At 37.6% G+C, this 17221-nt stretch overlaps 1 protein-coding gene across 13 annotated transcripts in view; it reads left to right on the top strand.

The window, feature by feature from the left end:
• Nucleotides 1-17221, top strand: part of Dtna (dystrobrevin alpha) — a 349876-nt gene that overhangs the window by 203857 nt on the left and 128798 nt on the right. For all 13 annotated transcript variants that reach the window (XM_076837170.2, XM_076837171.2, XM_076837178.2 and 10 more), the window contains exon 3: nt 16298-16365. In XM_076837170.2, coding sequence (XP_076693285.1) covers nt 16299-16365 — 67 coding nt within the window. In that variant the 5' untranslated portion in view covers nt 16298. The remainder of the gene's footprint in view (nt 1-16297; nt 16366-17221) is intronic.

Raw genomic sequence — 17221 nt, 5'->3', positions numbered from 1 at the left:
CCCACCTGACAACTTCTCCCCTTGGCTGTGGGAGGGTTCAGTGCGTCTGAAGGAAGAGAGAGCATGACAGTTGGAAATGCCAGAAAACCAGGAATGCCCTTTCTTAGACCCCTCTATACCTAGAGTTTTGTGCATAGTTAACAGTCATGGGAAATTCCTGTGAGAGCCCAGAGCTGGAAGCGGCACATTAATGAAGGATTAATACAGAATGTCCTGCCTGATGAAAATTTCTGAGATCATTTTGCAAGTAATTCCTGAAGAGTTTTGACTGCATAATTATCTTGAACTTTTTAAACTAAAAAGAAAAAAAAAAAAAACACTGAACTCTGATTCTGTGTCATTAGGATAGAAACAGGCTCTATATTTAAACCCATTTGTCACACTTGAAGTGACATTTAAAGCAAAAAGTGACCATCAGTTTTTGTTGTTTATTTATTTAGAGTTGAGCAGTCCAGCTGTCTTGGTATTCTTCACTATTAAACACCGTTTCCCAGTATATCTTCATGAAATATTGGTTTAATCCTAAAGTTTGGATGAACAAAAGCCCATCAAACTTGTAAAAGCTCTGTCATTCCAAAGTCTTGTTAGTTTGGTTCCTTTGCAGACTATTAACGGACCTCAGAGAACCATCACTCGAGTTTAAACATTTTTCAGGCAGATGGTATTACAGAATGATTACTTGCTTGCTTGAAAGGTCTTCTGTGGACCTTAGTGATTATAACAGCTGCTTGCACACTCCAAGATTCTCATTTCAGGAACCATCAGGAACCATCCCCATTCCTGATATCACATATTCTTGTCTTTATAGGTATTCTGAGAGTTTTTACACTTGAGGCACTGCCTCAAAGAAATAAATCTCTAAATCAAAGGAGAGAAAAACATCTCTAGATAGGGTCCAAGAAATACAGATTCTGGGGTTGGCTTTGCCTTAGTCCTATCTCTTTACTTCTGAGTTTTCATTGTTCTCACCAAGTGACAGTGCGAAGTTGGGAAACAGTAGCTTAGACCCCTGTTACTAATGGGAAAGAAATGATGAGGAATTTCTTGTTGTGATCCTTCATTTGGACACCATTCTTCTTTGTCCCTGAAATATTATGGAGGTTCTGGCTTTTATTGGAAATGGTCTGATTCGAGAGAGGAGCCATCCATGCTATAAGGCTCATAAGGTGACAGCTCACAGCTGGAAGGGAGCATCTCTGAGATTGATTTCTACACTATGTGAGTTCAAAGAATACTATTGGAAATGTCTTAAGTCCCACAATCCCTTTCAACAGTTTTTTTTTTTTTTTTTTTTTTTTTTTGCAGCTTTCAAAAAACAGTTTTTCAGTAGTTCTTTCTCACGGTCCCTAATCATTTCCAGGTAGTAGTTTAGACTCATTAAGTCTTTGAAGTCACTAAGGTGCTATTAAATGCATCGCTGCCTCAGTGCATTGAATGACAGTGAAATGGCGGCTGCTTGTCTGTGTGCCCAGCACCCTCAGGAAATGACTTGAGTACCCTTTGGCAAAAGGCTTTGTTTAAAAAGGACTGCTTGTTCAGTCCAGGATACTTAGCCTCCCGCTCATTAGCCTGCGCTGTGTTCTCACCAGGTCCAGGGACGCTTGTCCCCATAAATGCACACGCTGTAGCACGAATCTGGAACACTTCACTGTTGGCTGATTCATAGAGTGCACGCCTATTCATGCATCGCCAGCATGTTCTTCCAGTTCTCAAAAGTGTGTTCACAGTGGTGTCGATGCCATTTGACTACAGATACTGCAGTTCGGTTTTGCAATCCCTGTGACTATTTCTCGTGGTGTGTCTATGGAGTGGTTTGACGTATGAGCCTCATGAATCAGAGAAGCACAACATGTATGTGTGTTTTTATTTGTTCCACTTACAAGCTCTGAGTTGGGGAAATTATAATTCAGAAATTAGCTTCATTTTCTGGGTCTCTGGGTAGGTCCATTTTCTACATAATTGTATTGTATATCACTCTGTTCTTTATATTATGGTGAGAATAACATGGCATAATAAAAAGATGTGGTATTTTAATTGGGTTAATACAATTCATTATGGTGCTGGCTTTTGGGGATCATAAAGTTCCCAGTAATATGATCTTCATTTCCACACGCTTTGGTTAGCTAGTCGCTCTTCTGTTTCAGAATATTGTAGCTATCATATGCCGAGCTTCCTCCCATTCAGATGGCCTTTGATGTGTTAGCTTAGGATTTCATTGATTTTTCTATCATGATATTTAGAGCAGTCTGATATTTTAATAATTGAGATTTTTAATCATATATATTTCTATAACATTCGATTATGTTAATTAAGTAACCAGAGCTACTTAATATTTAAATATATTGTGTAATCTTGTGATTACATCTGAATGGGAGGAAGTTCGGCATACGATAGCTACAATATTCTGAAAATTTCTTAACCCTTCTCAACTGTCTTAGTTTCCCATTGTTGCTGTGACAAATTACCACAGATTTAATGATTCCAAACAACACAACTGTATTACAGTTATCTAGATCCAGAAGTCCAAAATAGATCTAAAAGTAGGGTGCCGGCAGGGCTACTTTCCTTCTGGAAATGCCAGAGGGAATCTGTTTCCTTTTTCAGTTTCTGGAAAACTACCTGCCTTCCCTGGTGTGGGGGCCTTTCCTCTATCCTATCTGTGAAGACTCTCCCTTTCCCTGTGGGGACACTTGTGATTACACTGGGCCCAGGGATGTAATTAAAAGATGACCTCCTCATCTCAAAATCCTTAACTTAAGCACATGTGTAAAGAGCCCTTTTTGCCATGGAAAGTAACATATTCACAGATCATAGGAATCAGGACATGGGCCTCTCTGAGGGTGGGGGCTCTGTTCTATCTGCCTCATCAGCCTTCATTTTCTCATCTATAAAATACAGTAATCTAATATGACGTATTGAAACATTAGGATAAAAAATAAAATGATTCTCGTTAAATGACTAACTAGTGCTAAACCTATTCTCACATAGCATGCTCTTAATTTACACTCCGTGAAGTCACCTCTGAGTCCCTTCCCACCATTTAACCCAGGCATCCCTGCCTGTGCCTCCCCGGGATGACTCAGGGGCCCTGGATGATCCAAGACTAAAAAGGAAGGCGCGTTCCCACCAGCTATTCTTTCCCACTCAAATTCTTGGCAACCGCCAATTTAGAGCCATGGTTCTCACAACAAACAGATTTCTCCCAGTCTTCTTCTGGTTCCAGACAAAATTCCCTTCAATGGAAGGAACATAACTGAGGGCCTTATACTTCAGAGGAACAGATCCAGAGGCAAGAAATAAGGGCGGCTTCTGTTTCTTCTCTTTCCATTCCACACTCCTGTCGTGCCCGTCAACCCTGATCTAGGGCAAAGGACCAGAGTGTGCAAAATGCCATTGTTGACTGCTGGAGATCTTGCAGCCATAACTTTTGGCTGCACAGACCCTCTGCCTGTTTCTTTTCCATGTGGCCTATTTAATTTTGGCATCTGCATTTGTTAACCCCTAGGCTTGGCTGTGCTTTGAGGAGATGGCAATCATTAGTGTCCCTGCCATGTCACTGGTGTTGTTTTTTAAATTGTTTTATATTATATCAGCCTTCGATATTTACCACAGAGAGAATTTAAATGGGGAAAGGAAAAATAAAATAAGATTAATATTTAAGTGGATTTTTCTATTATAGTTTACTGATTTACTAGATTGAAACATGGTTAAATGTAGGTTCCTGCACATCCTCATTTTAAATACATGTTTTTTTTAAAAAAAGTTAGCTTTGTCTCTAGTCTAAAATTGCTGAGACTTACCTTTTAAAACTATTTGTTCTGGTCCCCCAAAATTTTCAGGAACATATAGCATAATCAGTAGGGAAAATAAGAGTTAATTTTTTTTAAAGACACACCTATTGTCTTTTCTTACCCTTCTTGTTCAGAATGTGGAAATGTGTTCTTCCTATGTTTTGTTATTGGTTCTGAATCTGTAAATACATAGTGATGGACATTTTGATATCCTCTATGCTCTATCTTATCCCTCATCTACTATCTGTCCTTCCATCATCTTTATCTCACAAGACAGCTTCCCCACGTGGCTTCTGGGGGGTGTCACCCAGACCTGAACTCCCCTAACAAGCACACTAGAGCCATCATGATTTCCTTTTCCCAGTGAATCAAAATTGCAATCCTGCCACTGTGTTTAGCTCAGCCAAGAATTAAGAATAAAGCAACTAAATTAATTGCCCTAAATGGAACGTTCTCATTTTCCCAAGAATGTTTGTAATATCTTAGAGCATCAAATAAACTTTTGGTGGTGAAATTTTAAGATAAATCTCAACGATACACAGGAAATTGCAGAGAGATTTCATGGTAAGGAGATATTCTTGTTTCATCAAAATCACCCCAAATAAGTGACCATCCCTCTATCTCTATTCACACCGGTGTCCTCATGCCTAGGCAGCCCTTTGCTCTGAGTATAAGGTGGTATAAAGTACCATGATGAACTTCATGACTCCCCTGGACCCCACGTGATAATTCTCTTCCCACTCTACTTGACTTTTTTTCCTCAAGGTGAGGACCGTCTAGTTTGTTGATTTGAGTTCCATTCCCTAAGACACATGAAACTAAAGTAAGCAAAGGGAGAAAATAAAGAAAAAGAAAAGAACTTCAAATCAGAGAATAAGGGAATAAAATGAAAAGAAGAAAAGAAGTGGAAGAAAATTAAGTGGGGGGGGAGGTAGAGACGAAAGACACCTTATGGCTCACTTTTGTTGTTGTACTAATTAGTTATACATGACAGTAGAATGCACTTTGACACATCATACATTAATGGAGTATTACTTCTCATTCTTCTGCTTGCACATGATGTATAAGCACACCGATTGTGTAGTCACATATGCACATAGAGTAATAACGTCTGATTAATTCTAATATCTTTCCTACCCCCACCCCGTACCCTTTCCCCTCCCCACCCTTCACTCTCTTCTGCCTAATCCAAAGTAACTCTATTCTTCCCTAGCCTCCTGCCTCTTTATTGTGAATCAGCATTCACATATACGAGAAAACATTTGGTCTTGGGGTTTTTTGGAATTGGCTTATTTAGCTTAGCATGGTATTCTCCAGTTTCATCCATAAATCGGAAAATGCCATCTTTTCATTCTTCTTTAAGGCTAAATAATATTCCATTGTGTATATCTATCACATTTTCTTTATCCATTCATCTGTTGAAGGACACTTAGGTTGGTTCCATAGTTTAGCTATACTGAGCTGTAGCTCACAGATCTCTTAGCGAATATGGGACATGGTGCAACCCACAAACTGTATCCTACCAACCTTTCCTGGCATCCACTAACATATTAGTGTAGGCAACATCCTTCAATCAATGTATTCAGGAAAAAACACAAAAATTGTTTGAGTCTTATGTCATAACATTCTATCCATTCCATTATTCCATTCTGGTCTCTTTTTTTAAGATTTTTAAGAATTACATTTATTTGTATTTCTTTCCCTTGGTACTGGGGATTGACCCCAAGGCCTTGCACATAATATGCATACTGCTCTACCACTGAGTATTCCCCAACCTCATTTTGGTCTTTTTGAAGAATCCTGATGGCCTATGTAGACAGACATGTCTAGTTTGGTTTTTTTAATATTTATTTTTTAGTTTTAGGTTGACATAATATCATTTTTTTAAGTTAGAGTTTTTTTATATATATGACAAAAGAATGCATTACAATTCTTATTACACATATAGAGAACAATTTTTCATATCTCTGGTTGTACATAGTATATTCACACCAATTAGTGTCTTCATACCTGTACTTTGGATAATAACGATCATCATGTTCCACCATAATTAATAATCCCATGCCCCTCCCCTCCCCTCCCACCCCTCTGCCCTATCTAGAGTTGGTCTATCCCTCCCATGCTCCTGCTCCCTATCCCACTATGAATCAGCCTCCTTATATCAAAGAAAACATTTGGCATTTGGTTTTTTGGGATTGGCTAACTTCACTTAGCATTATATTCTCTAACTCCACCCATTTACCTGCAAATGCCATGATTTTATTCTCTTTTTTTGCGGAGTAATATTCCATTGTGTATATATACCACATTTTTTTATCTATTTGTCCATTGAAGGACATATAGTTTGGTTCCACAGTTTAACTATTGTGAATTGCACTGCTATAAACATTGACGTGCTGAGTCCATGTAGTATGCTGTTTTTAAGTCTTTTGGGTATAGACCTAAGAGAGCAATAGCTGGGTCAAGCCTTAAATTATCCACTTGGGTAACTGCTTAGTCTTCTGGACCTTGATTTTTTACAAGGTGAAATATACTGGTGAAATATAGTGGTGTTCTTTTAAGAACATAAGGATAAAAGTCCTACATAATGCCTGGCACGTAATCGTCTTTTTTGTAAAATGATAATTTTTAAGTGTTCTACTAGCTATAAGTATCATTATCATTACTTCCTCTTTCAGAAGAAGCCTGACTTTCTTGTCCTGTTGACAAAAATACAATATACTTTCCTGCCCCTCCCTATCACATCTCTCCAAACTCATCACAACTCCCCCCTATAAAAGAATGGGAAATTCAACACACATACACCTCCCTGGCCCCCACTGACATGCCCTGCACTTTTATTCCCATTTCCTTTCCCCAAATCTGCTCCCAGATGTCCAGGTAATCGTTCGCTGGTGGTCAGTAGCAGCCTCTGTTTTTTGTTTTGTTTTGTTTTCTCAGCACATTAGAACTAGACAAAGGAGCATCAGTTTCTTTGACTAAGCTTTCTAAGATTTTCCAAAACAAGACGGCTTAGAATCCTTTAAGTTCCAGCAGTCATGCCAGTAATGTCTTTGGATTTTCTAGATGTGAGTTTCTGCCTGACACGTGACTGTTGGATTGGTATGTCCAGGCACCCTGGTCCCTCCCACGTGAGGAGCCCAGCACTGCTCCCTCTTGACCTTGTCAGGCCACCAACAGCTTTCTCACTCTCTCCCAGGGACAGGTGCTTTGTAGGTGTGTCTGCTACACTTGGCTGCTCCCATTTCACTAACAGAAAATAAAACTGCTTTTAATTCTCACTACATCCTGACTTTCTTCCCCTAAATCAGCCCAGGTAAGGAACCATGATTCCTTTATCTATGAGAGTCCAAACCTTTTATCAGATCATTAAAAGGTCCAAAACTTAAAAAGAAATTATAGACAGGATTGTATCAATTAAGCAGCTAAGCACATCCTGTACCCTAGCAGTCCTTTATTGGAAAGTTTAATTAAGCCCAATCACTTGAAAAAAAAAATTGGAATTACAGTTCTTAAAGTTTTCCAAGTTATTTTATTTATATCAATGCTTATGTATAAATGGAATATATTCCTACTATAATGAGATGAATGGAGTTCAAAAATTCAATTACAAAATTTGGAGTTGACTTGTTGCAAAGTTAATGAAAAAGTCTCGTGATTATTAGTAGGGGGGGATTTTACTCTTTTTATTTCATTTATTAGATCTCTAAGAAAAAAAAGACCTATTTTTATGAATAGTAACATCTTATGGTAAATCAAGAACAGCAATATCTCATGCCAGCCGTTGGAAAGCAGTCATTTCCTAACACCTGACCTTAGAAGTGAAGAATTCAGCAGTTCCAGGGGGAGGACAAGGAATTCCCCGACCCTCCAGTATTAGGTTCAGCTGTGGCTCCACCATGACAAAGTGGGCCATATGTGTAATATCATGAAAATGCAGATGCACACATGCCCAAAGCCACTGTCCCAAGACACATCCTATAGCTTAACATGGGCTTGTCTGGAAAAGCCTGAGGTCCTAATGCAGTGCTCCAGGCACCAGGACAGGCAGCCTCCTCCTGGCCACATCTCCTCTTAGGGACTCATGAGATCCTTTTGATCAGTCTTAGGACTCCTCACTTCTTTGGAGACATTTTAACAATTCTAAATCTCACCTGATCATCTAAGTTTTAATTATCATCCTTCCAAAAGGATCTTCTGACCATGCCCATTTGCTCCCAGCCTCAGTCTTCAGACTTTGCTAACAACAAGGGGGAGGCATGATTGATACAGGCTATTGAAAAGGAGTCTCAGCTTCTCCTCAGGCCACATGAAAAGTAAACAAAACCAAATGTTCTTTAACATCTTGTACACCCTTACCTCAGCCAAAGAGGTTCTTGAAAGAGCAGTTGAGTAGTTCTTTCCAGAATAAAAATGGTTTTATCACTTTTTAATGGCATTTTCTGTTTTGTTTTTTTAATGGGTGCCTTGTTAGGTACCTTTGTCAGTATATGTATATGTTTAGATTTCCCAAAAGAATTAATTGTCTTCCCCATTGGCCCAAAGAACATTTTTAAATGAATCTTATAAACTACAGAAACATAGTAGAAAGCAACATAAGGGTTCCAACCTAAGGTTGGACAATTAAGTTCAAAGTTAAACTCAACTAGCATCATACTTCTAGTTCAACCCTAGCTGTGTATCAGATACATCTAGGGTGCAGTTGAAAAGTATGAGTGCTCAGCTGTGACTCCAGATTCAGTAGGTCTAGATATTTGCATTTTGTATAAGGTCTCAGGTTTGTATGATGGACAGTCACAGCTAAGAACAACTATGCTGAATACTTCAGAGACAAGACCAAATCCCTTATAATCTATAACCCATCTAGCTGGTCATTACACTAAAGTCACTAAGTCAGCTATGCCCCTGCTAAATCAACCATCAATCAATCAGTCAATAAAAAGACCCTAGTTCCAAGAGTATAAGATGATGTTCAAAATAAAAGACTTAAGTCAGAAACTCATTATAAGCATTTATTTTAGTAGCACCATTTTCCTGCTGTCAGGGCTCATGTAGATAAAGGACGAGGAGGTAAAAGCAAATGCAATTATACTTTGCCTCAGGAAAGAGTTCTGAATAATTTTTTATTATATTGCCAAAGATTAGGACTAGAATGTAAATCTGAGAAAGTCATATGAGAGTCCTTCCTCTCATATGAAATGGAAGTGGGCATTTATGTGCCACCAATAAATCAATTAAAGGGGGAAAGGATCTGGAGACGGTCTTCATTGGAGTCATTAACTTCAGGGATTGCAGCAGTTGGTGATTGCTGAACCCAGAATTTTCTTGTCATCCACCTGGAACAAAAGGAGAGATATAAAATGTGGGAACAATCTCACTGTATTAAACACAGTCTATGAGTCTTCAAGTGTTTGCTAAAGTGGAGCAAAAGCAAAGCCGAGCCAGACATTTTTAAAAACATTGCCCAGTTTCTGCAGATTTAAATTGTGAGAGTGCAAATCACTATGTGAGTTGATGTGTTTATGTGTTTACCTAAATCTTGTCACTGGGAATTGTTTTAATCTCCATGATTATTTTTAGCATAACCATGTTTTAAAATAGGAGGTGTTCATTAAGAAATTACATACAGAGGAATTCCCCAGTGAAATTTGAGAGACCTGTGAGTCTTCTCCATTCTCCTTGTTGTCTGCTATTCACCAAGTCCTATCAATGTCTTTTCAGTTTACCAATTTCAGAAAATGTAATGTGGGCTGAGCAGAAGCATGTAGAATAAAATTACTGGTAATTGGAATCCATGTTAGCCTGGGAATTTAAAAATCAGAAACAACAAGCACAAATATCACAATAGCCAAATAATGGAACCGGACTAGGTGTCCATCCATGAATGAATGGATACAGAAAATAAGATATATCTACACAATGGAGTTTTATTCTACCATAAAGAAGAATGAAATTATGTTATTTGTAGGAAAAATGGATGGAACTTGAGAGCATTATGTTCAGTGAAATAAGCCAAACTCAGAAAGTCAACAGTCATATGTTTTCTCTCACATGTGGAAGGAGAGAGGAAAAAAGGGGGGGGAAACACTGTAATGTAATCTCATGAAAATAGAAGAAAGACCAGTAGAGCAGGGGAATTAGGACCAGAGGGATGGAGGACAGGAGGAAAAGGGGGGATGCTGGGGAACAAATTGACCAAATTATATTGTTATATTGTGTGCATGTATAAATTTGTAACAGTGAGTTTCACTATCATGTATAATTACAGTGCACTAATAAAAAAATAAAAAAAATACTAAAACAGGAAAAAAAAATGGATTCAATGTCCTTCTATGCCAGAAAATAATTCATTGTTTTTGGACAGCCACCTTACCTGCTTGAGTGAGTCTCAAGATCTTCCGTGATAGCTTGAGAATAATAATGCCTCTGTACTTCCTCTCAGGGTTACAGGAATAAGCAGTTTGTAATTTTCAGAAAGTTATGCAAATATAAGATACAATTAGTTTAAGCTTCTACCTTTAAAACTTCTCATATATCATGTGTAATAGAAATATGTTGGATAGAGTTGGATTAAGGATGGGTCATACAGTAACTTGAGGTTGCAAAAGTTGCACGTGAACTTATTCTCAGTATGCAAAAACATAATTCATATTTCTTCTAACACTCTGTACCCTGTTTTGGTATTTGGTATTCTTTATTTGTTACTGGTTCTCAGGCTGTTTTAATTTATCCTTCCCCATATGCAAGGTCCTTGTTGATAACTTTCTTGTCAAGTCGTGCGATTTTCTTTTGGTGACTGGGCTGAAAGAAGTCATTATAGCCCCATCTCTTACAAACTCATTATTGCCATTGAGGAAAAGGTCATTTCCCAATATGGAAGGGTGAAAGTTGAGATCCTTTCCTCTCCCATTCTCCATGGGGCCTGGCAATCACCCTGTCCTACTGAATGTGTCTCCTAAGTTTTTTCTCAAATCAACCTTTTGGCACAAGATATAATGTGTGTTCCTAAGGCACAGAGGTAGCCAATTAACTAGACTCTTCCTTTAGTCATATGCTCCCTGCCCCCCTGGCCTACCCAATATTCTTCCACTCCACAGAAATTTAGACTTTGGCAAGCCATGTTGGCATAATCTTTCCAAAGCCTAAATCTCTGTATATCAACTCCCTACTTCAACCTTGGATGGTACCCACTCTCCTTCCCGTAGGAAGGGCCTGGATTGTCTGGGCATGACCAGTGCAGCTCTCCAGGCTTCATGCCTCTTCCTCTCACCAGCATCTCCATTCACACTTGTACCCAGCAATGCTGAGGACTCCCATCTCCCAATAGAACACACCCTTTTTAATACACCAGGCTTTTTTTTTTATGATTCCTTCTTCTTCCTCGACTCTTTTCTATCTGAAAAATTCCTATTCATTATTTAAAATTCTGTTCCAGAATTTCCTTCTCTTTGATGTCTCTCTCAGATCTTCCTGGAAACAAGCTATTATATCAAAGAGCACATGCTTTCATTATAGTATATATTACACCAGATACTAAGTATTTACTAGGAAAATGTGTTCTCCCCTCTAGGCTTCGAGCTTCTTAAGGATCCGGTCTTATTAATCTTTGGATCTGGAGAAAGCCACAGAGTGTCTGACAAATTATAGTTACTTTATAAATATTTCTTAAATGAATGGATGGATTCTTATTATTGAGAACAACACATGCCCTGTATAATTTGTGGGATGGATTTCTAGTAAGGAGTTCATCTAAAGGTGTTCATCATGCATTTATCACTATTAGTTCTTTTCACTCTTTTGACATTTACATAATACTCTGAGAATTTCTAAGGTTGTAGGTTGTAAGCATCTCTACATAAAGGAGAGAGAAAAAAAAATGACCATTAAACAGTGTGTCCCCATGTGTCCCCATGTGACCATTAAACCGTGTGTCCCCATACATTAGTATCATTACAAAGAGCTTATTTTCCCTTCACCTCCGCCAAATGACTTCAGAAAGAGTTGTTATACCAAAAATTCATGAAAAAGAAAAAAGAGGTACTAGGCAATTTCCATTATTTCAGAAGCAAAACTGCCCTCTATAAAACCCCTCAGTCCTTCCTCTGCTGAAGATGGTGTTCTTTTCTCTTTCTTGGGTAATGAGAATGTAGTCAAGAATGTGTATCTTAATCTACTAATCAAACTCAGATTGGAAATTAAGGAGCCCACAGAGGCGACCCTACCTGTCCGATCCTTGAGCTCACTTTGTTGAAGACTCCCCCTATTTAAGCTAGCATGCTCCCTTCTTCTTTTACTGTGATAACTATGATCAGTGTGTAGTGAGTGAGTGTTCCCAATTGTACCTAACAGCTCTGCTTCCCAGGAACCTCTGGGAGTAAAATGAGAAGTGTATTATTTTTTTCTTTTATATTTATAATTGTATCTTTTTTCCTCCAGTTATTTCACACCTCCTCCTATTATTTCACACCTCCTTCTTTTCCTCTTACGGTATACATTTTACTTAGAAGTGAGAATTAAAACCTATTGTATAACTAATGATGGTTCTTTTATGAATTAATTAACAAAAAATGGTGATGAATAGACCAAAAGTCTACATTCATATAGTTTGCATCTTTTTTTTCAATTTCTATTTCATGAGACATAATTTTGCTTTAAAAATGTACAATCCTACTTATAATAAATGTAAATTAGTTTCTTTCATTTCAAATAATGCATCCTTGAAACTAGTACAATTTGGATTTCACTTTTCATGAGTCAGAAGTTAGAAATATATTTAATTGAAAGTCCATTTCATGGAAAGAAAATTTAGTTCTTGTTTTTCTCCCTTTTCCACTTCCAGTATTTTTTCCCCTTTTTCATTCATTCAATTAATAGATACTAACTGGTCACCTTAGTTGTTGATTGGATTTTTCTAGACACAAAAAGAACTTCAAATTAATGAAGTTACTACCCTTTTGAAAACTTAACAGGGACACACAATGTTAACTAGGTAAAGAAATGTCACAGCAGTATAAGTAAATGGTCCAGGCAGTAACAGCTATGAGTTCAAATGCTAGTCTTCAGCTTGCTGATAGTAAGAGCTCCAATCTGCCATTGTTGGTGATTTATTTTGATGGTTCTTTTCATTTCATACCAGCATATGGACAAATACAAGAACACATCACTGGCTCCATCCCTGTCCCTCTTACTGCCTCAACTTCCTTTGGAGACCTTGAACTAGAGGCTAAATGGCGGACTATTTTGTGGATGTCAAGTGATTAGCTACCCAATTCTTATGGAGTAAAGGAGATAGGGAGATATCTCCTTTACTTGATAAGAAGGTATCAGGAAAGGGACTTTCTCTCCACATCTCTATTTTTCAACTCTACTTGCATATTTAAAAATCTCATCCAAAGAAGATTGGACCATGTTCTGCAGTGAGTTGTTAACAAATTGAAGAAGGTCATTAATAACTCTTCTCCTTTCCAGTTGCTAGCTAGGCTATACCCTTTTTCTGTTATCTACCCTGTTATGAATGTGTGTAGACTCTTCCCCTGATTCTGTTAACAAAGGCTGTCCCAGGTCTATCTTTCTCTCCTTAGCAATAGATTTGTCCTTAGAAGTAACACATGAAGCTGTTTGACCAGTTTAGCCAACATTATTGGGTTAGTCAACTTTCTAACACTGTGACCAAAATACCCGACAAGAACATTTTAGAGGAGTTTATTTTGACTCGTGGTTTTAAAGGTTCGGTCCATAGTCGGCCCACTGCATAGCTCTGGGCCCAAGGCAAGGCAGAAAATCATGGTGGGAGGACATGGCAGAGAAAATTTGGCCACTCAGGCAGCCAGGAAGTGGGGAGAGAGAAAAGAGACAGGGGACAATAAGTCACTCCTAAGGGCAAGCTTCCTCCAAGCACTTCCTACCTTCCTATAGTCACCACTCAGTACAGAAGTCTTTGCAAATTATTGATCTGTCAAATATATTAATCCACTGGTTAGGCTTCAGCTCTAATAATATAATAATTTCATCTCTGAACATTGCTGTATTGTCTATCACATGGGCTTCTTGGGGGACACCTCATCTATAAACTATAAAAATCATTTTTACACTAATTCTTTTCCCCTCAGATAAGTCATTTTATACATAGTCCATTAACTTCTGAGAAGGCTTCTCTGTTTGCCGTTCTGTTAAATGAAGCTGTGGGAAATCAACCTCTCTCATCTTCACATCTTTCTTTCTACCTCTATGACTGCCTCCAGCTGCTTGTGTTTCAAATGCTTTTGTGCTCTTGTATCTCTTCCCCTATCATGTAAGCACCTTGAGGGCAGAAATTGTGACTTGATACCTGTGGTATGCCCAGAGGTTAGCATAGTTCTTGGAGTGCAGAAGGATAGAACAAACATGTGTGGAGTGAACGCTCAGTATCAAGAGAAAGGTACTGTATACCCTGTGAAGGTTCAGAGGAAAGGCACCAAATCCAGGCAGAAATTGAGCTGGGAAAGATTTCAGAGAAACTTGAGACCCGAAGGCAGTCCAGTCACAAAAAGAACATGCCTGAAGACCTAGATTTGAGAAAGAATAGCACACATCAAAAAAACAGGCAAAAATGGTGGTTCCATTTCAAGTTTTCTGAGGAATCTCCATACAACTTTCCATAATGGTTGCACCATTTTGCAGTCCTACCAGCAATATACGAGTATACTTTTTTCCCCACCTCCTCACCAATATTTGTTGTTGCCTGTATTCTTGATGATTGCCATTCTGACTAAAGTGAGATGAAATCTTAGAGTAATTTTGATTTGCATTCCTCTAGTTGCTAGAGATGTTGGACATTTTTTCACATATTCATTGATCTATTGTATTTTTTCTTCTGTGAAGTGTCTATTCAGTTCCTTAGCCCATTTATTGATTGGGTTATTTTGGGGGTTTTTTGAATTCTTTGTATATCCAAAGACTTAAAATCAGCATACTATAGTGACACAGCCAATAAATGTTTATAGCAGCTCAACTCACAGTAGCTAAACTATGGAACCAACCTAGGTGTCTTTCAACAGATGAATAGATAAAGAAAATGTGGTATATATACACAATGTAATATTACTCAGTCTTAAAGCAGAATAAAATGATGGCATTTTCCAGTAAACGGATGGAGTTGGAGAATATCATGCTAAGTGAAATAAGCCAATCCTCCCCGAAAAACAACAGCTGAATTTTTTCTCTTCTATGTGAATGCTAATTCACAATAAGTGGTGGTGAAAGGCCTCTAGGGAGGAGTAGAGTTACTTTGGATTAAGCAGAGGGTAATGGAGGGAAGGGGGTATGGGAGTAGGAAGGATGGTGACATAGAATGAGGTGGACATTGTTACCCTACGTGCATGTATGACTACATGACTGGTGTGATTCCACATCAGGAACAACCAGAAGAATGAGAGGTTATACTCCATATATGTATGATATGTCAAAGTGCATTCTACTGTCACGTATAATTAAAACAAATTAGAACATTGATAATTAGAACTAATTAGAATAAATACAAAAAAAAACAAGCAAAAAGATGCATGCAATTCTGCCTTATGTTAACCATGCCTGAAAATCAAAACAGAAGTCACTGTGGTATATATATGTGTGCATAAGGACATGCATGTATGAGAGAGGAAACTTGAGTCTTTAATAGTTTAATTAGATATGATTATAAATCAAGTCCGCCAACCTACGATACCCTCTGTATTTAGCCCAAAGCCTACTACACAACTAGACAGCACTTACATTAACTTTACTTTCCTTTTCCTCAAGCTAAATTTTAATTTGCTATATCTTTTCTTATTCTCTGTTTTAACTTTCATCATTTTAATAGTATTTTAAAATTTTTCTACAGCAGAGAATGGTCTGGTTAAGGACGGTTGAACCCAATCACCTTATTTTAAATTATTAAGTGCAGGAAAACTGTTGCACATTGTGAACACCCAACTTGGAGATGAACATTAGAAAGTTTACTGTTTCTAAGTTGAGGGTGTGCATGTACTAGGGACAACTAGCACAAGAAAGAGGTGGGATGTATGTTTGTCCCAGAGTCCAAAGGTCTATGCCTTTCATCCACCAAGTCCATGAGACTCTCAGTCTCATCAGCTATTTAATGGATGCCACCAAATCTGCTTAGTAGCCTTGATAGATATTCCCAGAATCGAAGGAGACACTGTATTTTAAATCAATCACCTAACAGATGGTCTATGGTTGTATTTAGTTATAGCATAAGGTCATTTGCTATTGTAGTCATTTTTATGCTAGGAAATAAAAATTTTATACCTCCTTCATCAAAATACAAAAACATTACATATGAATAAAATATGTATAGCCATTTAGGTTAGTGAAAGTAAAGCTGTACTTTGTAATTTTAAAATGCTCCACAATTTTAAAATAGTTTTTCTCTGTGGCACAAATGCAGCAAATGTGTTTACATACAAATGGCTGATTGCCTTATTAGTGTGAAGATAATGTATATTGTAACAATTTGTTTTTTCTCATAGAATGATTGAAGATAGTGGGAAAAGAGGAAATACCATGGCAGAAAGAAGACAGCTGTTTGCAGAGATGAGTAAGTATGGAACTTTTACTTTTAAGGAACTCCCTACAGTTTTCATTGAATATTCATGGAAAGGCTAGAAATAACTACTTAATCCTTATGGCATTTGTACTTTTCCTTAAAACTTAAGAAAAATGCATAAAGCATACATTTAGCCATTTTGCCTCTTACTAGGTAAGAGTTAGTGATTTGTTATAATTTGTTACTGAATTCTCTCTAGATTTACATTTTGAAAAGCTTATGGACCTATGTATTTATATTCACACACATACCCAGAGACACTTGGTAAACACTGCTTAGTACAGACATTGATTCTGTCCACTAAACTTTGAAGTCTGTGTTCCTCTTCCTGCACTGTCACAGTGGCTGGCATAGTGTGGACACTAGATAAAATTGTGAAACAAATCTTTAATGTCTTCCCTGCAAAATAACATCATATATTCATAGGAGAAAGAAGAGTTAGATACAAATACTGGATCAAACTAGAAGCTATCATTCAAATCTCTTGTGGAGAGAGGGATTCTGTCCTACACACTAGTTTTCTTAAAGTACAAAGAAAAACAAAACAAACCGAGCTTAGAGGTGACCTGTTGTACAAGGAAAATCAAACCAAGATTGTGTTTACAGCCTCGGTTGTTGAACCTATTAAATAAAGGCTATTGGTTTATGTAAATGCATAGTCATGGTATAATTGGTATTATCTCCTTTATAGAATATTTTTCTTATTCATAAAGAGCAACAACTTGACATTAGAGGGAAAACAGATGTCTCAAATTAAATATTACCAAAAAAACCCCTGTGATTCTTTTATTGGTTTTTTGTTTTATTTTATTTCTCTCTCCTGCATAAAGAGTGAAAACAAGCAAAT

The sequence above is a fragment of the Callospermophilus lateralis genome, chromosome 17 (genome assembly GCF_048772815.1).
Source record: "Callospermophilus lateralis isolate mCalLat2 chromosome 17, mCalLat2.hap1, whole genome shotgun sequence".
In the NCBI taxonomy this organism is placed as follows: Eukaryota; Metazoa; Chordata; class Mammalia; order Rodentia; family Sciuridae; genus Callospermophilus; species Callospermophilus lateralis.
Note: the sequence above shows the minus strand (reverse complement) of the source record. Positions and strands in the feature narration are given on the sequence as shown.